The following is a 27,015-nucleotide window of genomic DNA, read 5'->3' on the forward strand; positions in this document are numbered from 1 at the left end:
GAGAAAGAGCATTCTATTCACTTTTTTAACCACCGCTGAACAATGTTAAGAAAACCTAAGCCGCTCGTCAATGAGAATTCCCGAATCAGTGACGCTAGCTGCATCCGAGATAGTAACACCAATCAACTCGTAATAGAACTGTGGGTTGTTCGAACCAAAACAAGCGACCATGCACTTATCAACGCTAAACATCATGCTCCATTCATTTGCCAATTATGCAATCCTGTTCAAGATGGTCTGGAGCAACACCCTATCGTTTTGATTCCCGATTACCACCATTAGCTTCACATCATCTGCGAATTTGCTAGTAATCCCATCGATACTGATCCAGTTTATCGATAAAAAGTGTGAAGATTATGGGGCCAATGACACTTCATTGAGGAACTCCACTTGTGACGCCTGTGTAACCAGAGAATTCCCCGTTCACCAAAACACGTTGCGCCCTATCTCTTAACCACGACTATGTACAATTCAACAAGTTGCCCTAAATTCAAATCTCGTGTAAACGCTGCAAGTGTTTACCATGTTGGACCCGATCGAATGCCTTCTGGAAATCCAGGTAAAAAACATCTACATTTTTACTCTTACCCAAAGCCTTAGTCACCATCAACATCGACATTTTTTGCCCCAAACCAAAGTCACAAGGTCATAAAGGCAAAAAAAATTGTTTATTATACGACTTTCCTTACCCATGCTGCGATTTTCCGACGATACATTATTTTCGTATATCCATTTAGCTAATTACCATTTTATAGTAGTTTCTAAAATTTTCGAGAGGGAGCAAGTAAAGCTGACTGGACGATAGTTGGATACGATTTCTCTACTACCCCTTTAAATTATCGGAACCTCATTAGCAAGGTTTCTGTCTCTTAGCGGGTTAGTCTCTATTATAGAATATTCTGATTATTAAAAAAAAGTGCCGTTTTTTTCCAGAAGGCTTTTGATCTTTTCAAGTTTTGTCTCCGAAAATACTAATTTCAGAACTTGCAAACTTATGTTTTCTCTTTTTCCCTCACGTACAGCCAAAAGCTCACCCAAGACCTTCACTCATTCAACTTCACACATCTACAAAACTCCACCTAGTGAGTACAAATTTGTAATATTTTCAATTTTTCATACATTTGTTCAAAATTTTGTTCCCGTAATTTCAATGAAAAAAAATTCACATAAAAAATAAGATTAAAACGGAACATGTCTAACTAAGGTAAGGAAAGTTCTATCTTTCAGCCAAAAAGTTCAACAGAAACAGTACGATTGTTTCGCGACCGATGAACCAAGTCACCATACAAAATGTTAAACTCATATACGAAATTTTTTTACACACCGTCTGGTTTCCAATGTGTTTACTACATCATTCACCACGATATAAGCAAAAAATATTTCTTTAGTGTATGTTGCGATTTTGATTTGATAATAGTGCGTAGGTTTTGGCATTCGAATATACTAAATCTGCCAACACATCGTTTTCGAGAGTGAGCCTTTCCTTTACCTCTCTTTCGCTATTCGAGAAAGAAGGCTTACGTTACTTGCAGAGTTAAGATGATATTTTCTATTTGTCCGTCCATTCTCGTTTCGTTTTATACGTGTATTTACCGTGTGTTTCTTCAAATTAATAAACTTTATACTTAGCCGTTATCAGAGATCAAACAATCATTGCGGAGTCAAATTTGAGCTACCTATGGATGAAATCACCACTTCAATTTGTATGTCAGCACATACCGTTCTATGACAGTGACTCATCCACTGGCATAGGTAACTACTTTCTCTTTCGGTTAAAAATAGCAGAAAATCAAGATTTCATATCCAGAGTTTGCTTCGTAAGTCTCCTCAGACTCGGACTTCATGTTCGAAATATCATTCAGCGCTAATAAAATTTGACTATACTGTTCCAATAAGTCCTTTTCGTAAGAGCCGTTTCGCCGCACTGTGAATGAACCTCTGTTTCCTAGGAAGCTTTCAAAGCAGATGGTGGCATGAAGAATTATGAAGTGTCAAACCAAAAAGAAAACTGAACTAGACAGGTTTACGATCAGAAAAGAAAGTTCCCTTATTTCCGACAAGCTCTATAGCTCATTAAGGAATATTGTTTTCATGTGAATGCGTACTGTCACTCTCAATAGACTCTTTAGATTGCCCAGTAACATGATGCAACGGATAGCATTATTTTATTTATTTTTTATTATCGGTATGTTTCTCGTGAATATATGTTGTATTGTGTCTGCCATCAGGGAATGATGGGGAGAAAACCTAAAATCAAAAGTATACGTCAACGCCTACCACAAGGAATAACCGTATACAATTTGCATATAGCAGTCAAAATGCCTGCTCTTGGCCGATCTAGGTATGAAAGTCGATATCCCTCGAAAAAACATTCAATGTCTTCTAATTTTTGTACACAGGTATTAATATACAGAAATAATGAAAAGTTATCCAAATGAATATGTATTATAGCGTTGTCTGATTCAAAAAACCTAAAATAAGAATTACTGTTCCGGCCGTTCTACTTTTAACATTATCTTAATTTAGCAGATTTCAAAAGAATCAAAGTAAAACCATTTTTCCTGTTTAAAAATGAGGATAAATCTATTTACACACCATTGGATTTAACCCTCTGAATTATTTTTTTTCTAATACAGCTAACAGGCCATCCAATACTGTAATAAAACTGATTATTCCTGTCATAATGATGCAGATTTATGTTGTGTGTCTACTATACGCATTCTCGAAATGTTAATTCGTCATTTGAGTAAAAAGTGAATAGATTTTAATTTGTAATTTATTCTTTCTACAGCCCGATATACAGAACAAACGATTACTCCATTAACAAGAACCACCCGATTCACTCCCGTCAGTAAGTATACAGTTAATAAATTACAGTTGTTCTTCGATTGTACGGATATACATATACGAAGGCCACAAATAGCAAATTGCACAACGACGTGTTTGAAAAAGTTATGCCCTTATAAAGTATGGACGTCAAGTATAGACAAAATACAGCAAACTAATATAAAAGCGTATACGTATCACGGAAGAAAAATTTATAATTATAATATATACTACACTGCCCATAAAGAAAGAGTACATGATACACGTTTTTGAGCGACTCCACTTTTAACACCTCTTCAGTCAGAAAATTCCCCGTTAACCTTAGCCCGTAGGTACATATATCTTAACCACAATTCTATCCAATCGAGGAAGTGAACAACAATTCAAATCTCGTGTGAACGCAACGCATGTACAGTTTACCATGTTGGACAAGATCGAATGTCTTATCAACAACATCGACATTTTTTGCCCCAAACCAAAGTCACAAGGCCACAAAGGCAAAGGAGGTTCTATTTTATACGACTTTCCTTACCCATGCTGTGATTTTCCGACGATACATTATTTTCGTATATCCATTTAGCTAATTACCATTTTATAGTAATTTTTAAAATTTTCGAGAGGGAGCAAGTAAAGCTGACTGGACGATAGATAGTTGGACACGATTTCTCTACTACCCCTTTAAATTATCGGAACCTCATTAGCAAGGTTTCTGTCTCTTTGCGGGTTAGTCTCTATTATAGAATATTCTGATTATTAAAAAAAAATTGCCGTTTTTTCAAGAAGGCTTTTGTTCTATTCAAGTTTTGTCTCCGAAAATACTAATTTCAGAACTTGCAAACTTATGTTTTCTCTTTTTCCGTCACGTACAGCCAAAAGCTCACCCAAGACCTTCACTCATTCAACTTCACACATCTACAAAACTCCACCTATTGAGTACAAATTTGTAATATTTTCAATTTTTCATACATTTGTTCAAAATTTTGTTCCCGTAATTTCAATGAAAAAAAATTCACATAAAAAATAAGATTAAAACGGAACATGTCTAACTAAGATAAGGAAAGTTCTATCTTTCAGCCAAAAAGTTTAACAGAAACACTACGATTGTTTCGCGATCGATGAACCAAGTCACCATACAAAATGTTAAACTCATATACGAAATTTTTTTACACACCGTCTGGTTTCCAATGTGTTTACTACATCATTCACCACGATATAAGCAAAATATATTTCTTTAGTGTATGTTGCGATTTTGATTTGATAATAGTGCGCAGGTTTTGGCATTCGAAATATACTAAATCTGCCAACACATCGTTTTCGAGAGTGAGCCTTTCCTTTACCTCTCTTTCGCTATTCGAGAAAGAAGGCTTACGTTACTTGCAGAGTTAAGATGATATTTTCTATTTGTCCGTCCATTCTCGTTTCGTTTTATACGTGTATTTACCGTGTGTTTCTTCAAATTAATAAACTTTATACTTAGCCGTTATCAGAGATCAAACAATCATTGCGGAGTCAAATTTGAGCTACCTATGGATGAAATCACCACTTCAATTTGTATGTCAGCACATACCGTTCTATGACAGTGACTCATCCACTGGCATAGGTAACTACTTTCTCTTTCGGTTAAAAATAGCAGAAAATCAAGATTTCATATCCAGAGTTTGCTTCGTAAGTCTCCTCAGACTCGGACTTCATGTTCGAAATATCATTCAGCGCTAATAAAATTTGACTATACTGTTCCAATAAGTCCTTTTCGTAAGAGCCGTTTCGCCGCACTGTGAATGAACCTCTGTTTCCTAGGAAGCTTTCAAAGCAGATGGTGGCATGAAGAATTATGAAGTGTCAAACCAAAAAGAAAACTGAACTAGACAGGTTTACGATCAGAAAAGAAAGTTCCCTTATTTCCGACAAGCTCTATAGCTCATTAAGGAATATTGTTTTCATGTGAATGCGTACTGTCACTCTCAATAGACTCTTTAGATTGCCCAGTAACATGATGCAACGGATAGCATTATTTTATTTATTTTTTATTATCGGTATGTTTCTCGTGAATATATGTTGTATTGTGTCTGCCATCAGGGAATGATGGGGAGAAAACCTAAAATCAAAAGTATACGTCAACGCCTACCACAAGGAATAACCGTATACAATTTGCATATAGCAGTCAAAATGCCTGCTCTTGGCCGATCTAGGTATGAAAGTCGATATCCCTCGAAAAAACATTCAATGTCTTCTAATTTTTGTACACAGGTATTAATATACAGAAATAATGAAAAGTTATCCAAATGAATATGTATTATAGCGTTGTCTGATTCAAAAAACCTAAAATAAGAATTACTGTTCCGGCCGTTCTACTTTTAACATTATCTTAATTTAGCAGATTTCAAAAGAATCAAAGTAAAACCATTTTTCCTGTTTAAAAATGAGGATAAATCTATTTACACACCATTGGATTTAACCCTCTGAATTATTTTTTTTCTAATACAGCTAACAGGCCATCCAATACTGTAATAAAACTGATTATTCCTGTCATAATGATGCAGATTTATGTTGTGTGTCTACTATACGCATTCTCGAAATGTTAATTCGTCATTTGAGTAAAAAGTGAATAGATTTTAATTTGTAATTTATTCTTTCTACAGCCCGATATACAGAACAAACGATTACTCCATTAACAAGAACCACCCGATTCACTCCCGTCAGTAAGTATACAGTTAATAAATTACAGTTGTTCTTCGATTGTACGGATATACATATACGAAGGCCACAAATAGCAAATTGCACAACGACGTGTTTGAAAAAGTTATGCCCTTATAAAGTATGGACGTCAAGTATAGACAAAATACAGCAAACTAATATAAAAGCGTATACGTATCACGGAAGAAAAATTTATAATTATAATATATACTACACTGCCCATAAAGAAAGAGTACATGATACACGTTTTTGAGCGACTCCACTTTTAACACCTCTTCAGTCAGAAAATTCCCCGTTAACCTTAGCCCGTAGGTACATATATCTTAACCACAATTCTATCCAATCGAGGAAGTGAACAACAATTCAAATCTCGTGTGAACGCAACGCATGTACAGTTTACCATGTTGGACAAGATCGAATGTCTTATCAACAACATCGACATTTTTTGCCCCAAACCAAAGTCACAAGGCCACAAAGGCAAAGGAGGTTCTATTTTATACGACTTTCCTTACCCATGCTGTGATTTTCCGACGATACATTATTTTCGTATATCCATTTAGCTAATTACCATTTTATAGTAGTTTCTAAAATTTTCGAGAGGGAGCAAGTAAAGCTGACTGGACGATAGTTGGATACGATTTCTCTACTACCCCTTTAAATTATCGGAATCTCATTAGCAAGGTTTCTGTCTCTTAGCGAGTTAGTCTCTATTATAGAATATTCTGATTATTAAAAAAAAGTGCCGTTTTTTTCCAGAAGGCTTTTGATCTTTTCAAGTTTTGTCTCCGAAAATACTAATTTCAGAACTTGCAAACTTATGTTTTCTCTTTTTCCGTCACGTACAGCCAAAAGCTCACCCAAGACCTTCACTCATTCAACTTCACACATCTACAAAACTCCACCTAGTGAGTACAAATTTGTAATATTTTCAATTTTTCATACATTTGTTCAAAATTTTGTTCCCGTAATTTCAATGAAAAAAAATTCACATAAAAAATAAGATTAAAACGGAACATGTCTAACTAAGATAAGGAAAGTTCTATCTTTCAGCCAAAAAGTTTAACAGAAACACTACGATTGTTTCGCGATCGATGAACCAAGTCACCATACAAAATGTTAAACTCATATACGAAATTTTTTTACACACCGTCTGGTTTCCAATGTGTTTACTACATCATTCACCACGATATAAGCAAAATATATTTCTTTAGTGTATGTTGCGATTTTGATTTGATAATAGTGCGCAGGTTTTGGCATTCGAAATATACTAAATCTGCCAACACATCGTTTTCGAGAGTGAGCCTTTCCTTTACCTCTCTTTCGCTATTCGAGAAAGAAGGCTTACGTTACTTGCAGAGTTAAGATGATATTTTCTATTTGTCCGTCCATTCTCGTTTCGTTTTATACGTGTATTTACCGTGTGTTTCTTCAAATTAATAAACTTTATACTTAGCCGTTATCAGAGATCAAACAATCATTGCGGAGTCAAATTTGAGCTACCTATGGATGAAATCACCACTTCAATTTGTATGTCAGCACATACCGTTCTATGACAGTGACTCATCCACTGGCATAGGTAACTACTTTCTCTTTCGGTTAAAAATAGCAGAAAATCAAGATTTCATATCCAGAGTTTGCTTCGTAAGTCTCCTCAGACTCGGACTTCATGTTCGAAATATCATTCAGCGCTAATAAAATTTGACTATACTGTTCCAATAAGTCCTTTTCGTAAGAGCCGTTTCGCCGCACTGTGAATGAACCTCTGTTTCCTAGGAAGCTTTCAAAGCAGATGGTGGCATGAAGAATTATGAAGTGTCAAACCAAAAAGAAAACTGAACTAGACAGGTTTACGATCAGAAAAGAAAGTTCCCTTATTTCCGACAAGCTCTATAGCTCATTAAGGAATATTGTTTTCATGTGAATGCGTACTGTCACTCTCAATAGACTCTTTAGATTGCCCAGTAACATGATGCAACGGATAGCATTATTTTATTTATTTTTTATTATCGGTATGTTTCTCGTGAATATATGTTGTATTGTGTCTGCCATCAGGGAATGATGGGGAGAAAACCTAAAATCAAAAGTATACGTCAACGCCTACCACAAGGAATAACCGTATACAATTTGCATATAGCAGTCAAAATGCCTGCTCTTGGCCGATCTAGGTATGAAAGTCGATATCCCTCGAAAAAACATTCAATGTCTTCTAATTTTTGTACACAGGTATTAATATACAGAAATAATGAAAAGTTATCCAAATGAATATGTATTATAGCGTTGTCTGATTCAAAAAACCTAAAATAAGAATTACTGTTCCGGCCGTTCTACTTTTAACATTATCTTAATTTAGCAGATTTCAAAAGAATCAAAGTAAAACCATTTTTCCTGTTTAAAAATGAGGATAAATCTATTTACACACCATTGGATTTAACCCTCTGAATTATTTTTTTTCTAATACAGCTAACAGGCCATCCAATACTGTAATAAAACTGATTATTCCTGTCATAATGATGCAGATTTATGTTGTGTGTCTACTATACGCATTCTCGAAATGTTAATTCGTCATTTGAGTAAAAAGTGAATAGATTTTAATTTGTAATTTATTCTTTCTACAGCCCGATATACAGAACAAACGATTACTCCATTAACAAGAACCACCCGATTCACTCCCGTCAGTAAGTATACAGTTAATAAATTACAGTTGTTCTTCGATTGTACGGATATACATATACGAAGGCCACAAATAGCAAATTGCACAACGACGTGTTTGAAAAAGTTATGCCCTTATAAAGTATGGACGTCAAGTATAGACAAAATACAGCAAACTAATATAAAAGCGTATACGTATCACGGAAGAAAAATTTATAATTATAATATATACTACACTGCCCATAAAGAAAGAGTACATGATACACGTTTTTGAGCGACTCCACTTTTAACACCTCTTCAGTCAGAAAATTCCCCGTTAACCTTAGCCCGTAGGTACATATATCTTAACCACAATTCTATCCAATCGAGGAAGTGAACAACAATTCAAATCTCGTGTGAACGCAACGCATGTACAGTTTACCATGTTGGACAAGATCGAATGTCTTATCAACAACATCGACATTTTTTGCCCCAAACCAAAGTCACAAGGCCACAAAGGCAAAGGAGGTTCTATTTTATACGACTTTCCTTACCCATGCTGTGATTTTCCGACGATACATTATTTTCGTATATCCATTTAGCTAATTACCATTTTATAGTAGTTTCTAAAATTTTCGAGAGGGAGCAAGTAAAGCTGACTGGACGATAGTTGGATACGATTTCTCTACTACCCCTTTAAATTATCGGAATCTCATTAGCAAGGTTTCTGTCTCTTAGCGAGTTAGTCTCTATTATAGAATATTCTGATTATTAAAAAAAAGTGCCGTTTTTTTCCAGAAGGCTTTTGATCTTTTCAAGTTTTGTCTCCGAAAATACTAATTTCAGAACTTGCAAACTTATGTTTTCTCTTTTTCCGTCACGTACAGCCAAAAGCTCACCCAAGACCTTCACTCATTCAACTTCACACATCTACAAAACTCCACCTAGTGAGTACAAATTTGTAATATTTTCAATTTTTCATACATTTGTTCAAAATTTTGTTCCCGTAATTTCAATGAAAAAAAATTCACATAAAAAATAAGATTAAAACGGAACATGTCTAACTAAGATAAGGAAAGTTCTATCTTTCAGCCAAAAAGTTTAACAGAAACACTACGATTGTTTCGCGATCGATGAACCAAGTCACCATACAAAATGTTAAACTCATATACGAAATTTTTTTACACACCGTCTGGTTTCCAATGTGTTTACTACATCATTCACCACGATATAAGCAAAAAATATTTCTTTAGTGTATGTTGCGATTTTGATTTGATAATAGTGCGTAGGTTTTGGCATTCGAATATACTAAATCTGCCAACACATCGTTTTCGAGAGTGAGCCTTTCCTTTACCTCTCTTTCGCTATTCGAGAAAGAAGGCTTACGTTACTTGCAGAGTTAAGATGATATTTTCTATTTGTCCGTCCATTCTCGTTTCGTTTTATACGTGTATTTACCGTGTGTTTCTTCAAATTAATAAACTTTATACTTAGCCGTTATCAGAGATCAAACAATCATTGCGGAGTCAAATTTGAGCTACCTATGGATGAAATCACCACTTCAATTTGTATGTCAGCACATACCGTTCTATGACAGTGACTCATCCACTGGCATAGGTAACTACTTTCTCTTTCGGTTAAAAATAGCAGAAAATCAAGATTTCATATCCACAGTTTGCTTCGTAAGTCTCCTCAGACTCAGACTTCATGTTCGAAATATCATTCAGCGCTAATAAAATTTGACTATACTGTTCCAATAAGTCCTTTTCGTAAGAGCCGTTTCGCCGCACTGTGAATGAACCTCTGTTTCCTAGGAAGCTTTAAAAGCAGATGGTGGCATGAAGAATTATGAAGTGTCAAACCAAAAAGAAAACTGAACTAGACAGGTTTACGATCAGAAAAGAAAGTTCCCTTATTTTCGACATGCTCTATAGCTCATTAAGGAATATTGTTTTCATGTGAATGCGTACTGTCACTCTCAATAGACTCTTTAGATTGCCCAGTAACATGATGCAACGGATAGCATTATTTTATTTATTTTTTATTATCGGTATGTTTCTCGTGAATATATGTTGTATTGTGTCTGCCATCAGGTAATGATGGGGAGAAAACCTAAAATCAAAAGTATACATCAACGCCTACCACAAGGAATAACCGTATACAATTTGCATATAGCAGTCAAAATGCCTGCTCTTGGCCGATCTAGGTATGAAAGTCGATATCCCTCGAAAAAACATTCAATGTCTTCTAATTTTTGTACACAGGTATTAATATACAGAAATAATGAAAAGTTATCCAAATGAATATGTATTATAGCGTTGTCTGATTCAAAAAACCTAAAATAAGAATTACTGTTCCGGCCGTTCTAGTTTTAAGATTATCTTAATTTAGCAGATTTCAAAAGAATCAAAGTAAAACCATTTTTCCTGTTTAAAAATGAGGATAAATCTATTTACACACCATTGGATTTAACCCTCTGAATTATTTTTTTTCTAATACAGCTAACAGGCCATCCAATACTGTAATAAAACTGATTATTCCTGTCATAATGATGCAGATTTATGTTGTGTGTCTATATACGCATTCTCGAAATGTTAATTCGTCATTTGAGTAAAAAGTGAATAGATTTTAATTTGTAATTTATTCTTTCTACAGCCCGATATACAGAACAAACGATTACTCCATTAACGAGAACCACCCGATTCACTCCCGTCAGTAAGTATACAGTTAATAAATTACAGTTGTTCTTCGATTGTACGGATATACATATACGAAGGCCACAAATAGCAAATTGCACAACGACGTGTTTGAAAAAGTTATGCCCTTATAAAGTATGGACGCCAAGTATAGACAAAATACAGCAAACTAATATAAAAGCGTATACGTATCACGGAAGAAAAATTTATAATTATAATATATACTACACTGCCCATAAAGAAAGAGTACATGATACACGTTTTTGAGCGACTCCACTTTTAACACCTCTTCAGTCAGAAAATTCCCCGTTAACCTTAGCCCGTAGGTACATATATCTTAACCACAATTCTATCCAATCGAGGAAGTGAACAACAATTCAAATCTCGTGTGAACGCAACGCATGTACAGTTTACCATGTTGGACAAGATCGAATGTCTTATCAACAACATCGACATTTTTTGCCCCAAACCAAAGTCACAAGGCCACAAAGGCAAAGGAGGTTCTATTTTATACGACTTTCCTTACCCATGCTGTGATTTTCCGACGATACATTATTTTCGTATATCCATTTAGCTAATTACCATTTTATAGTAATTTTTAAAATTTTCGAGAGGGAGCAAGTAAAGCTGACTGGACGATAGATAGTTGGACACGATTTCTCTACTACCCCTTTAAATTATCGGAACCTCATTAGCAAGGTTTCTGTCTCTTTGCGGGTTAGTCTCTATTATAGAATATTCTGATTATTAAAAAAAAATTGCCGTTTTTTCAAGAAGGCTTTTGTTCTATTCAAGTTTTGTCTCCGAAAATACTAATTTCAGAACTTGCAAACTTATGTTTTCTCTTTTTCCGTCACGTACAGCCAAAAGCTCACCCAAGACCTTCACTCATTCAACTTCACACATCTACAAAACTCCACCTAGTGAGTACAAATTTGTAATATTTTCAATTTTTCATACATTTGTTCAAAATTTTGTTCCCGTAATTTCAATGAAAAAAAATTCACATAAAAAATAAGATTAAAACGGAACATGTCTAACTAAGATAAGGAAAGTTCTATCTTTCAGCCAAAAAGTTTAACAGAAACACTACGATTGTTTCGCGATCGATGAACCAAGTCACCATACAAAATGTTAAACTCATATACGAAATTTTTTTACACACCGTCTGGTTTCCAATGTGTTTACTACATCATTCACCACGATATAAGCAAAATATATTTCTTTAGTGTATGTTGCGATTTTGATTTGATAATAGTGCGCAGGTTTTGGCATTCGAAATATACTAAATCTGCCAACACATCGTTTTCGAGAGTGAGCCTTTCCTTTACCTCTCTTTCGCTATTCGAGAAAGAAGGCTTACGTTACTTGCAGAGTTAAGATGATATTTTCTATTTGTCCGTCCATTCTCGTTTCGTTTTATACGTGTATTTACCGTGTGTTTCTTCAAATTAATAAACTTTATACTTAGCCGTTATCAGAGATCAAACAATCATTGCGGAGTCAAATTTGAGCTACCTATGGATGAAATCACCACTTCAATTTGTATGTCAGCACATACCGTTCTATGACAGTGACTCATCCACTGGCATAGGTAACTACTTTCTCTTTCGGTTAAAAATAGCAGAAAATCAAGATTTCATATCCAGAGTTTGCTTCGTAAGTCTCCTCAGACTCGGACTTCATGTTCGAAATATCATTCAGCGCTAATAAAATTTGACTATACTGTTCCAATAAGTCCTTTTCGTAAGAGCCGTTTCGCCGCACTGTGAATGAACCTCTGTTTCCTAGGAAGCTTTCAAAGCAGATGGTGGCATGAAGAATTATGAAGTGTCAAACCAAAAAGAAAACTGAACTAGACAGGTTTACGATCAGAAAAGAAAGTTCCCTTATTTCCGACAAGCTCTATAGCTCATTAAGGAATATTGTTTTCATGTGAATGCGTACTGTCACTCTCAATAGACTCTTTAGATTGCCCAGTAACATGATGCAACGGATAGCATTATTTTATTTATTTTTTATTATCGGTATGTTTCTCGTGAATATATGTTGTATTGTGTCTGCCATCAGGGAATGATGGGGAGAAAACCTAAAATCAAAAGTATACGTCAACGCCTACCACAAGGAATAACCGTATACAATTTGCATATAGCAGTCAAAATGCCTGCTCTTGGCCGATCTAGGTATGAAAGTCGATATCCCTCGAAAAAACATTCAATGTCTTCTAATTTTTGTACACAGGTATTAATATACAGAAATAATGAAAAGTTATCCAAATGAATATGTATTATAGCGTTGTCTGATTCAAAAAACCTAAAATAAGAATTACTGTTCCGGCCGTTCTACTTTTAACATTATCTTAATTTAGCAGATTTCAAAAGAATCAAAGTAAAACCATTTTTCCTGTTTAAAAATGAGGATAAATCTATTTACACACCATTGGATTTAACCCTCTGAATTATTTTTTTTCTAATACAGCTAACAGGCCATCCAATACTGTAATAAAACTGATTATTCCTGTCATAATGATGCAGATTTATGTTGTGTGTCTACTATACGCATTCTCGAAATGTTAATTCGTCATTTGAGTAAAAAGTGAATAGATTTTAATTTGTAATTTATTCTTTCTACAGCCCGATATACAGAACAAACGATTACTCCTTTAACAAGAACCACCCGATTCACTCCCGTCAGTAAGTATACAGTTAATAAATTACAGTTGTTCTTCGATTGTACGGATATACATATACGAAGGCCACAAATAGCAAATTGCACAACGACGTGTTTGAAAAAGTTATGCCCTTATAAAGTATGGACGTCAAGTATAGACAAAATACAGCAAACTAATATAAAAGCGTATACGTATCACGGAAGAAAAATTTATAATTATAATATATACTACACTGCCCATAAAGAAAGAGTACATGATACACGTTTTTGAGCGACTCCACTTTTAACACCTCTTCAGTCAGAAAATTCCCCGTTAACCTTAGCCCGTAGGTACATATATCTTAACCACAATTCTATCCAATCGAGGAAGTGAACAACAATTCAAATCTCGTGTGAACGCAACGCATGTACAGTTTACCATGTTGGACAAGATCGAATGTCTTATCAACAACATCGACATTTTTTGCCCCAAACCAAAGTCACAAGGCCACAAAGGCAAAGGAGGTTCTATTTTATACGACTTTCCTTACCCATGCTGTGATTTTCCGACGATACATTATTTTCGTATATCCATTTAGCTAATTACCATTTTATAGTAGTTTCTAAAATTTTCGAGAGGGAGCAAGTAAAGCTGACTGGACGATAGTTGGATACGATTTCTCTACTACCCCTTTAAATTATCGGAATCTCATTAGCAAGGTTTCTGTCTCTTAGCGAGTTAGTCTCTATTATAGAATATTCTGATTATTAAAAAAAAGTGCCGTTTTTTTCCAGAAGGCTTTTGATCTTTTCAAGTTTTGTCTCCGAAAATACTAATTTCAGAACTTGCAAACTTATGTTTTCTCTTTTTCCGTCACGTACAGCCAAAAGCTCACCCAAGACCTTCACTCATTCAACTTCACACATCTACAAAACTCCACCTAGTGAGTACAAATTTGTAATATTTTCAATTTTTCATACATTTGTTCAAAATTTTGTTCCCGTAATTTCAATGAAAAAAAATTCACATAAAAAATAAGATTAAAACGGAACATGTCTAACTAAGATAAGGAAAGTTCTATCTTTCAGCCAAAAAGTTTAACAGAAACACTACGATTGTTTCGCGATCGATGAACCAAGTCACCATACAAAATGTTAAACTCATATACGAAATTTTTTTACACACCGTCTGGTTTCCAATGTGTTTACTACATCATTCACCACGATATAAGCAAAAAATATTTCTTTAGTGTATGTTGCGATTTTGATTTGATAATAGTGCGTAGGTTTTGGCATTCGAATATACTAAATCTGCCAACACATCGTTTTCGAGAGTGAGCCTTTCCTTTACCTCTCTTTCGCTATTCGAGAAAGAAGGCTTACGTTACTTGCAGAGTTAAGATGATATTTTCTATTTGTCCGTCCATTCTCGTTTCGTTTTATACGTGTATTTACCGTGTGTTTCTTCAAATTAATAAACTTTATACTTAGCCGTTATCAGAGATCAAACAATCATTGCGGAGTCAAATTTGAGCTACCTATGGATGAAATCACCACTTCAATTTGTATGTCAGCACATACCGTTCTATGACAGTGACTCATCCACTGGCATAGGTAACTACTTTCTCTTTCGGTTAAAAATAGCAGAAAATCAAGATTTCATATCCACAGTTTGCTTCGTAAGTCTCCTCAGACTCAGACTTCATGTTCGAAATATCATTCAGCGCTAATAAAATTTGACTATACTGTTCCAATAAGTCCTTTTCGTAAGAGCCGTTTCGCCGCACTGTGAATGAACCTCTGTTTCCTAGGAAGCTTTAAAAGCAGATGGTGGCATGAAGAATTATGAAGTGTCAAACCAAAAAGAAAACTGAACTAGACAGGTTTACGATCAGAAAAGAAAGTTCCCTTATTTCCGACAAGCTCTATAGCTCATTAAGGAATATTGTTTTCATGTGAATGCGTACTGTCACTCTCAATAGACTCTTTAGATTGCCCAGTAACATGATGCAACGGATAGCATTATTTTTTTTATTTTTTATTATCGGTATGTTTCTCGTGAATATATGTTGTATTGTGTCTGCCATCAGGGAATGATGGGGAGAAAACCTAAAATCAAAAGTATACGTCAACGCCTACCACAAGGAATAACCGTATACAATTTGCATATAGCAGTCAAAATGCCTGCTCTTGGCCGATCTAGGTATGAAAGTCGATATCCCTCGAAAAAACATTCAATGTCTTCTAATTTTTGTACACAGGTATTAATATACAGAAATAATGAAAAGTTATCCAAATGAATATGTATTATAGCGTTGTCTGATTCAAAAAACCTAAAATAAGAATTACTGTTCCGGCCGTTCTAGTTTTAAGATTATCTTAATTTAGCAGATTTCAAAAGAATCAAAGTAAAACCATTTTTTCTGTTTAAAAATGAGGATAAATCTATTTACACACCATTGGATTTAACCCTCTGAATTATTTTTTTTCTAATACAGCTAACAGGCCATCCAATACTGTAATAAAACTGATTATTCCTGTCATAATGATGCAGATTTATGTTGTGTGTCTACTATACGCATTCTCGAAATGTTAATTCGTCATTTGAGTAAAAAGTGAATAGATTTTAATTTGTAATTTATTCTTTCTACAGCCCGATATACAGAACAAACGATTACTCCATTAACAAGAACCACCCGATTCACTCCCGTCAGTAAGTATACAGTTAATAAATTACAGTTGTTCTTCGATTGTACGGATATACATATACGAAGGCCACAAATAGCAAATTGCACAACGACGTGTTTGAAAAAGTTATGCCCTTATAAAGTATGGACGTCAAGTATAGACAAAATACAGCAAACTAATATAAAAGCGTATACGTATCACGGAAGAAAAATTTATAATTATAATATATACTACACTGCCCATAAAGAAAGAGTACATGATACACGTTTTTGAGCGACTCCACTTTTAACACCTCTTCAGTCAGAAAATTCCCCGTTAACCTTAGCCCGTAGGTACATATATCTTAACCACAATTCTATCCAATCGAGGAAGTGAACAACAATTCAAATCTCGTGTGAACGCAACGCATGTACAGTTTACCATGTTGGACAAGATCGAATGTCTTATCAACAACATCGACATTTTTTGCCCCAAACCAAAGTCACAAGGCCACAAAGGCAAAGGAGGTTCTATTTTATACGACTTTCCTTACCCATGCTGTGATTTTCCGACGATACATTATTTTCGTATATCCATTTAGCTAATTACCATTTTATAGTAGTTTCTAAAATTTTCGAGAGGGAGCAAGTAAAGCTGACTGGACGATAGTTGGATACGATTTCTCTACTACCCCTTTAAATTATCGGAATCTCATTAGCAAGGTTTCTGTCTCTTAGCGAGTTAGTCTCTATTATAGAATATTCTGATTATTAAAAAAAAGTGCCGTTTTTTTCCAGAAGGCTTTTGATCTTTTCAAGTTTTGTCTCCGAAAATACTAATTTCAGAACTTGCAAACTTATGTTTTCTCTTTTTCCGTCACGTACAGCCAAAAGCTCACCCAAGACCTTCACTCATTCAACTTCACACATCTACAAAACTCCACCTAGTGAGTACAAATTTGTAATATTTTCAATTTTTCATACATTTGTTCAAAATTTTGTTCCCGTAATTTCAATGAAAAAAAATTCACATAAAAAATAAGATTAAAACGGAACATGTCTAACTAAGATAAGGAAAGTTCTATCTTTCAGCCAAAAAGTTTAACAGAAACACTACGATTGTTTCGCGATCGATGAACCAAGTCACCATACAAAATGTTAAACTCATATACGAAATTTTTTTACACACCGTCTGGTTTCCAATGTGTTTACTACATCATTCACCACGATATAAGCAAAATATATTTCTTTAGTGTATGTTGCGATTTTGATTTGATAATAGTGCGCAGGTTTTGGCATTCGAATATACTAAATCTGCCAACACATCGTTTTCGAGAGTGAGCCTTTCCTTTACCTCTCTTTCGCTATTCGAGAAAGAAGGCTTACGTTTCTTGCAGAGTTAAGATGATATTTTCTATTTGTCCGTCCATTCTCGTTTCGTTTTATACGTGTATTTACCGTGTGTTTCTTCAAATTAATAAACTTTATACTTAGCCGTTATCTGAGATCAAACAATCATTGCGGAGTCAAATTTGAGCTACCTATGGATGAAATCACCACTTCAATTTGTATGTCAGCACATACCGTTCTATGACAGTGACTCATCCACTGGCATAGGTAACTACTTTCTCTTTCGGTTAAAAATAGCAGAAAATCAAGATTTCATATCCAGAGTTTGCTTCGTAAGTCTCCTCAGACTCAGACTTCATGTTCGAAATATCATTCAGCGCTAATAAAATTTGACTATACTGTTCCAATAAGTCCTTTTCGTAAGAACCGTTTCGCCACACTGTGAATGAACCTCTGTTTCCTAGGAAGCTTTCAAAGCAGATGGTGGCATGAAGAATTATGAAGTGTCAAACCAAAAAGAAAACTGAACTAGACAGGTTTACGATCAGAAAAGAAAGTTCCCTTATTTCCGACAAGCTCTATAGCTCATTAAGGAATATTGTTTTCATGTGAATGCGTACTGTCACTCTCAATAGACTCTTTAGATTGCCCAGTAACATGATGCAACGGATAGCATTATTTTTTTATTTTTTATTATCGGTATGTTTCTCGTGAATATATGTTGTATTGTGTCTGCCATCAGGGAATGATGGGGAGAAAACCTAAAATCAAAAGTATACATCAACGCCTACCACAAGGAATAACCGTATACAATTTGCATATAGCAGTCAAAATGCCTGCTCTTGGCCGATCTAGGTATGAAAGTCGATATCCCTCGAGAAAACATTCAATGTCTTCTAATTGTTGTACACATTTATTAATATACAGAAATAATGAAAAGTTATCCAAATGAATATTTATTATAGCGTTGTCCGATTCAACAAACCTAAAATAAGAATTACTCTTCCGGCCGTTCTAGTTTTAAGATTATCTTAATTTAAGAGATTTGTACAGAATCAAAGTAACACCAACCTTCGTGTTTCAAAATGAGGATAAATCGATTTACACACCATTGTATTTAACCCCCGGAATTAAAAAACCTGTAAGATTCACGTGGTTTTTTTTTCTAATACAGCTAACAGCCCATCTAATACTGTAATAAAACTGATTATTCCTGTCATAATGATGCAGATTTATGTTGTGTGTCTACTATACGCATTCTCGAAATGTTAATTCGTCATTTGAGTAAAAAGTGAATAGATTTTAATTTGTAATTTATTCTTTCTACAGCCCGATATACAGAACAAACGATTACTCCATTAACAAGAACCACCCGATTCACTCCCGTCAGTAAGTATACAGTTAATAAATTACAGTTGTTCTTCGATTGTACGGATATACATATACGAAGGCCACAAATAGCAAATTGCACAACGACGTGTTTGAAAAAGTTATGCCCTTATAAAGTATGGACGTCAAGTATAGACAAAATACAGCAAACTAATATAAAAGCGTATACGTATCACGGAAGAAAAATTTATAATTATAATATATACTACACTGCCCATAAAGAAAGAGTACATGATACACGTTTTTGAGCGACTCCACTTTTAACACCTCTTCAGTCAGAAAATTCCCCGTTAACCTTAGCCCGTAGGTACATATATCTTAACCACAATTCTATCCAATCGAGGAAGTGAACAACAATTCAAATCTCGTGTGAACGCAACGCATGTACAGTTTACCATGTTGGACAAGATCGAATGTCTTATCAACAACATCGACATTTTTTGCCCCAAACCAAAGTCACAAGGCCACAAAGGCAAAGGAGGTTCTATTTTATACGACTTTCCTTACCCATGCTGTGATTTTCCGACGATACATTATTTTCATATATCCATTTAGCTAATTACCATTTTATAGTAGTTTCTAAAATTTTCGAGAGGGAGCAAGTAAAGCTGACTGGACGATAGTTGGATACGATTTCTCTACTACCCCTTTAAATTATCGGAATCTCATTAGCAAGGTTTCTGTCTCTTAGCGAGTTAGTCTCTATTATAGAATATTCTGATTATTAAAAAAAAGTGCCGTTTTTTTCCAGAAGGCTTTTGATCTTTTCAAGTTTTGTTTCCGAAAATACTAATTTCAGAACTTGCAAACTTATGTTTTCTCTTTTTCCCTCACGTACAGCCAAAAGCTCACCCAAGACCTTCACTCATTCAACTTCACACATCTACAAAACTCCACCTAGTGAGTACAAATTTGTAATATTTTCAATTTTTCATACATTTGTTCAAAATTTTGTTCCCGTAATTTCAATGAAAAAAAATTCACATAAAAAATAAGATTAAAACGGAACATGTCTAACTAAGATAAGGAAAGTTCTATCTTTCAGCCAAAAAGTTTAACAGAAACACTACGATTGTTTCGCGATCGATGAACCAAGTCACCATACAAAATGTTAAACTCATATACGAAATTTTTTTACACAACGTCTGGTTTCCAATGTGTTTACTACATCATTCACCACGATATAAGCAAAAAATATTTCTTTAGTCTATGTTGCGATTTTGATTTGATAATAGTGCGTAGGTGTTGGCATTCGAATATACTAAATCTGCCAACACATCGTTTTCGAGAGTGAGCCTTTCCTTTACCTCTCTTTCGCTATTCGAGAAAGAAGGCTTACGTTTCTTGCAGAGTTAAGATGATATTTTCTATTTGTCCGTCCATTCTCGTTTCGTTTTATACGTGTATTTACCGTGTGTTTCTTCAAATTAATAAACTTTATACTTAGCCGTTATCTGAGATCAAACAATCATTGCGGAGTCAAATTTGAGCTACCTATGGATGAAATCACCACTTCAATTTGTATGTCAGCACATACCGTTCTATGACAGTGACTCATCCACTGGCATAGGTAACTACTTTCTCTTTCGGTTAAAAATAGCAGAAAATCAAGATTTCATATCCAGAGTTTGCTTCGTAAGTCTCCTCAGACTCAGACTTCATGTTCGAAATATCATTCAGCGCTAATAAAATTTGACTATACTGTTCCAATAAGTCCTTTTCGTAAGAACCGTTTCGCCACACTGTGAATGAACCTCTGTTTCCTAGGAAGCTTTCAAAGCAGATGGTGGCATGAAGAATTATGAAGTGTCAAACCAAAAAGAAAACTGAACTAGACAGGTTTACGATCAGAAAAGAAAGTTCCCTTATTTCCGACAAGCTCCATAGCTCATTAAGGAATATTGTTTTCATGTGAATGCGTACTGTCACTCTCAATAGACTCTTTAGATTGCCCAGTAACATGATGCAACGGATAGCATTATTTTTTTTATTTTTTATTATCGGTATGTTTCTCGTGAATATATGTTGTATTGTGTCTGCCATCAGGGAATGATGGGGAGAAAACCTAAAATCAAAAGTATACGTCAACGCCTACCACAAGGAATAACCGTATACAATTTGCATATAGCAGTCAAAATGCCTGCTCTTGGCCGATCTAGGTATGAAAGTCGATATCCCTCGAGAAAACATTCAATGTCTTCTAATTGTTGTACACATTTATTAATATACAGAAATAATGAAAAGTTATCCAAATGAATATTTATTATAGCGTTGTCCGATTCAACAAACCTAAAATAAGAATTACTCTTCCGGCCGTTCTAGTTTTAAGATTATCTTAATTTAAGAGATTTGTACAGAATCAAAGTAACACCAACCTTCGTGTTTCAAAATGAGGATAAATCGATTTACACACCATTGTATTTAACCCCCGGAATTAAAAAACCTGTAAGATTCACGTGGTTTTTTTTTCTATTACAGCTAACAGCCCATCTAATACTGTAATAAAACTGATTATTCCTGTCATAATGATGCAGATTTATGTTGTGTGTCTACTATACGCATTCTCGAAATGTTAATTCGTCATTTGAGTAAAAAGTGAATAGATTTTAATTTGTAATTTATTCTTTCTACAGCCCGATATACAGAACAAACGATTACTCCATTAACAAGAACCACCCGATTCACTCCCGTCAGTAAGTATACAGTTAATAAATTACAGTTGTTCTTCGATTGTACGGATATACATATACGAAGGCCACAAATAGCAAATTGCACAACGACGTGTTTGAAAAAGTTATGCCCTTATAAAGTATGGACGTCAAGTATAGACAAAATACAGCAAACTAATATAAAAGCGTATACGTATCACGGAAGAAAAATTTATAATTATAATATATACTACACTGCCCATAAAGAAAGAGTACATGATACACGTTTTTGAGCGACTCCACTTTTAACACCTCTTCAGTCAGAAAATTCCCCGTTAACCTTAGCCCGTAGGTACATATATCTTAACCACAATTCTATCCAATCGAGGAAGTGAACAACAATTCAAATCTCGTGTGAACGCAACGCATGTACAGTTTACCATGTTGGACAAGATCGAATGTCTTATCAACAACATCGACATTTTTTGCCCCAAACCAAAGTCACAAGGCCACAAAGGCAAAGGAGGTTCTATTTTATACGACTTTCCTTACCCATGCTGTGATTTTCCGACGATACATTATTTTCGTATATCCATTTAGCTAATTACCATTTTATAGTAATTTTTAAAATTTTCGAGAGGGAGCAAGTAAAGCTGACTGGACGATAGATAGTTGGACACGATTTCTCTACTACCCCTTTAAATTATCGGAACCTCATTAGCAAGGTTTCTGTCTCTTTGCGGGTTAGTCTCTATTATAGAATATTCTGATTATTAAAAAAAAATTGCCGTTTTTTCAAGAAGGCTTTTGTTCTATTCAAGTTTTGTCTCCGAAAATACTAATTTCAGAACTTGCAAACTTATGTTTTCTCTTTTTCCGTCACGTACAGCCAAAAGCTCACCCAAGACCTTCACTCATTCAACTTCACACATCTACAAAACTCCACCTAGTGAGTACAAATTTGTAATATTTTCAATTTTTCATACATTTGTTCAAAATTTTGTTCCCGTAATTTCAATGAAAAAAAATTCACATAAAAAATAAGATTAAAACGGAACATGTCTAACTAAGATAAGGAAAGTTCTATCTTTCAGCCAAAAAGTTTAACAGAAACACTACGATTGTTTCGCGATCGATGAACCAAGTCACCATACAAAATGTTAAACTCATATACGAAATTTTTTTACACAACGTCTGGTTTCCAATGTGTTTACTACATCATTCACCACGATATAAGCAAAAAATATTTTTTTAGTCTATGTTGCGATTTTGATTTGATAATAGTGCGTAGGTGTTGGCATTCGAATATACTAAATCTGCCAACACATCGTTTTCGAGAGTGAGCCATTCCTTTACCTCTCTTTCGCTATTCGAGAAAGAAGGCTTACGTTTCTTGCAGAGTTAAGATGATATTTTCTATTTGTCCGTCCATTCTCGTTTCGTTTTATACGTGTATTTACCGTGTGTTTCTTCAAATTAATAAACTTTATACTTAGCCGTTATCTGAGATCAAACAATCATTGCGGAGTCAAATTTGAGCTACCTATGGATGAAATCACCACTTCAATTTGTATGTCAGCACATACCGTTCTATGACAGTGACTCATCCACTGGCATAGGTAACTACTTTCTCTTTCGGTTAAAAATAGCAGAAAATCAAGATTTCATATCCAGAGTTTGCTTCGTAAGTCTCCTCAGACTCAGACTTCATGTTCGAAATATCATTCAGCGCTAATAAAATTTGACTATACTGTTCCAATAAGTCCTTTTCGTAAGAACCGTTTCGCCACACTGTGAATGAACCTCTGTTTCCTAGGAAGCTTTCAAAGCAGATGGTGGCATGAAGAATTATGAAGTGTCAAACCAAAAAGAAAACTGAACTAGACAGGTTTACGATCAGAAAAGAAAGTTCCCTTATTTCCGACAAGCTCCATAGCTCATTAAGGAATATTGTTTTCATGTGAATGCGTACTGTCACTCTCAATAGACTCTTTAGATTGCCCAGTAACATGATGCAACGGATAGCATTATTTTTTTTATTTTTTATTATCGGTATGTTTCTCGTGAATATATGTTGTATTGTGTCTGCCATCAGGGAATGATGGGGAGAAAACCTAAAATCAAAAGTATACGTCAACGCCTACCACAAGGAATAACCGTATACAATTTGCATATAGCAGTCAAAATGCCTGCTCTTGGCCGATCTAGGTATGAAAGTCGATATCCCTCGAGAAAACATTCAATGTCTTCTAATTGTTGTACACATTTATTAATATACAGAAATAATGAAAAGTTATCCAAATGAATATTTATTATAGCGTTGTCCGATTCAACAAACCTAAAATAAGAATTACTCTTCCGGCCGTTCTAGTTTTAAGATTATCTTAATTTAAGAGATTTGTACAGAATCAAAGTAACACCAACCTTCGTGTTTCAAAATGAGGATAAATCGATTTACACACCATTGTATTTAACCCCCGGAATTAAAAAACCTGTAAGATTCACGTGGTTTTTTTTTCTATTACAGCTAACAGCCCATCTAATACTGTAATAAAACTGATTATTCCTGTCATAATGATGCAGATTTATGTTGTGTGTCTACTATACGCATTCTCGAAATGTTAATTCGTCATTTGAGTAAAAAGTGAATAGATTTTAATTTGTAATTTATTCTTTCTACAGCCCGATATACAGAACAAACGATTACTCCATTAACAAGAACCACCCGATTCACTCCCGTCAGTAAGTATACAGTTAATAAATTACAGTTGTTCTTCGATTGTACGGATATACATATACGAAGGCCACAAATAGCAAATTGCACAACGACGTGTTTGAAAAAGTTATGCCCTTATAAAGTATGGACGTCAAGTATAGACAAAATACAGCAAACTAATATAAAAGCGTATACGTATCACGGAAGAAAAATTTATAATTATAATATATACTACACTGCCCATAAAGAAAGAGTACATGATACACGTTTTTGAGCGACTCCACTTTTAACACCTCTTCAGTCAGAAAATTCCCCGTTAACCTTAGCCCGTAGGTACATATATCTTAACCACAATTCTATCCAATCGAGGAAGTGAACAACAATTCAAATCTCGTGTGAACGCAACGCATGTACAGTTTACCATGTTGGACAAGATCGAATGTCTTATCAACAACATCGACATTTTTTGCCCCAAACCAAAGTCACAAGGCCACAAAGGCAAAGGAGGTTCTATTTTATACGACTTTCCTTACCCATGCTGTGATTTTCCGACGATACATTATTTTCGTATATCCATTTAGCTAATTACCATTTTATAGTAATTTTTAAAATTTTCGAGAGGGAGCAAGTAAAGCTGACTGGACGATAGATAGTTGGACACGATTTCTCTACTACCCCTTTAAATTATCGGAACCTCATTAGCAAGGTTTCTGTCTCTTTGCGGGTTAGTCTCTATTATAGAATATTCTGATTATTAAAAAAAAATTGCCGTTTTTTCAAGAAGGCTTTTGTTCTATTCAAGTTTTGTCTCCGAAAATACTAATTTCAGAACTTGCAAACTTATGTTTTCTCTTTTTCCGTCACGTACAGCCAAAAGCTCACCCAAGACCTTCACTCATTCAACTTCACACATCTACAAAACTCCACCTAGTGAGTACAAATTTGTAATATTTTCAATTTTTCATACATTTCGTCAAAATTTTGTTCCCGTAATTTCAATGAAAGAAATGCATATAAAAAATAAGATTAAAACGGAACCTGTCTAACTAAGATAAGGAAAGTTCTATCTTTCAGCCAAAAAGTTCAACAGAAACACTACGATTGTTTCGCGATCGATGAACCAAGTCACCATACAAAATGTTAAACTCATATACGGAATTTTTTTACACAACGTCTGGTTTCCAATGTGTTTACTACATCATTCACCACGATATAAGCAAAAAATATTTCTTTTGTCTATGTTGCGATTTTGATTTGATAATAGTGCGTAGGTATTTTCATTCGAATATACTAAATCTGCCAACACATCGTTTTCGAGAGTGAGCCTTTCCTTTACCTCTCTTTCGCTATTCGAGAAAGAAGGCTTACGTTTCTTGCAGAGTTAAGATGATATTTTCTATTTGTCCGTCCATTCTCGTTTCGTTTTATACGTGTATTTACCGTGTGTTTCTTCAAATTAATAAACTTTATACTTAGCCGTTATCTGAGATCAAACAATCATTGCGGAGTCAAATTTGAGCTACCTATGGATGAAATCACCACTTCAATTTGTATGTCAGCACATACCGTTCTATGACAGTGACTCATCCACTGGCATAGGTAACTACTTTCTCTTTCGGTTAAAAATAGCAGAAAATCAAGATTTCATATCCAGAGTTTGCTTCGTAAGTCTCCTCAGACTCGGACTTCATGTTCGAAATATCATTCAGCGCTAATAAAATTTGACTATACTGTTCCAATAAGTCCTTTTCGTAAGAACCGTTTCGCCACACTGTGAATGAACCTCTGTTTCCTAGGAAGCTTTCAAAGCAGATGGTGGCATGAAGAATTATGAAGTGTCAAACCAAAAAGAAAACTGAACTAGACAGGTTTACGATCAGAAAAGAAAGTTCCCTTATTTTCGACAAGCTCTATAGCTCATTAAGGAATATTGTTTTCATGTGAATACGTACTGTCACTCTCAATAGACTCTTTAGATTGCCCAGTAACATGATGCAACGGATAGCATTATTTTATTTATTTTTTATTATCGGTATGTTTCTCGTGAATATATGTTGTATTGTGTCTGCCATCAGGGAACGATGGGAAGAAAACCTAAAATCAAAAGTATACATCAACGCCTACCACAAGGAATAACCGTATACACTTTGCATATAGCAGTCAAAATGCCTGCTCTTGGCCGATCTAGGTATGAAAGTCGATATCCCTCGAAAAAACATTCAATGTCTTCTAATTTTTGTACACAGGTATTAATATACAGAAATAATGAAAAGTTATCCAAATGAATATGTATTATAGCGTTGTCTGATTCAAAAAACCTAAAATAAGAATTACTGTTCCGGCCGTTCTACTTTTAACATTATCTTAATTTAGCAGATTTCAAAAGAATCAAAGTAAAACCATTTTTCCTGTTTAAAAATGAGGATAAATCTATTTACACACCATTGGATTTAACCCTCTGAATTATTTTTTTTCTAATACAGCTAACAGGCCATCCAATACTGTAATAAAACTGATTATTCCTGTCATAATGATGCAGATTTATGTTGTGTGTCTACTATACGCATTCTCGAAATGTTAATTCGTCATTTGAGTAAAAAGTTAATAGATTTTAATTTGTAATTTATTCTTTCTACAGCCCGATATACAGAACAAACGATTACCCCATTAACAAGAACCACCCGATTCACTCCCGTCAGTAAGTATACAGTTAATAAATTACAGTTGTTCTTCGATTGTACGGATATACATAT

General features: G+C 34.7%; 1 protein-coding gene across 1 annotated transcript in view; it reads left to right on the top strand.

The window, feature by feature from the left end:
- The first annotated feature begins 540 nt into the window (after positions 1 to 540).
- The window catches only part of LOC149078731 (uncharacterized), a 146,881-nt gene continuing 120,406 nt past the window's right edge, over positions 541 to 27,015 (top strand). The window contains exons 1-18 of the mRNA XM_089240455.1: positions 541 to 559; positions 1,023 to 1,082; positions 2,792 to 2,851; positions 5,466 to 5,525; positions 6,366 to 6,425; positions 8,136 to 8,195; positions 10,804 to 10,863; positions 13,478 to 13,537; positions 14,378 to 14,437; positions 16,147 to 16,206; positions 17,047 to 17,106; positions 18,839 to 18,898; positions 19,739 to 19,798; positions 21,532 to 21,591; positions 22,436 to 22,495; positions 24,229 to 24,288; positions 25,133 to 25,192; positions 26,901 to 26,960. Coding sequence (XP_089096581.1) covers positions 541 to 559; positions 1,023 to 1,082; positions 2,792 to 2,851; positions 5,466 to 5,525; positions 6,366 to 6,425; positions 8,136 to 8,195; positions 10,804 to 10,863; positions 13,478 to 13,537; positions 14,378 to 14,437; positions 16,147 to 16,206; positions 17,047 to 17,106; positions 18,839 to 18,898; positions 19,739 to 19,798; positions 21,532 to 21,591; positions 22,436 to 22,495; positions 24,229 to 24,288; positions 25,133 to 25,192; positions 26,901 to 26,960 — 1,039 coding nt within the window. The remainder of the gene's footprint in view (positions 560 to 1,022; positions 1,083 to 2,791; positions 2,852 to 5,465; positions 5,526 to 6,365; positions 6,426 to 8,135; positions 8,196 to 10,803; positions 10,864 to 13,477; positions 13,538 to 14,377; positions 14,438 to 16,146; positions 16,207 to 17,046; positions 17,107 to 18,838; positions 18,899 to 19,738; positions 19,799 to 21,531; positions 21,592 to 22,435; positions 22,496 to 24,228; positions 24,289 to 25,132; positions 25,193 to 26,900; positions 26,961 to 27,015) is intronic.

The sequence above is a fragment of the Pholcus phalangioides genome, unplaced genomic scaffold (assembly GCF_987345545.1).
Source record: "Pholcus phalangioides strain wild (caught in Gottingen) unplaced genomic scaffold, Ppha-v1.0 ptg000013l_1, whole genome shotgun sequence".
NCBI lineage: Eukaryota > Metazoa > Arthropoda > Arachnida > Araneae > Pholcidae > Pholcus > Pholcus phalangioides.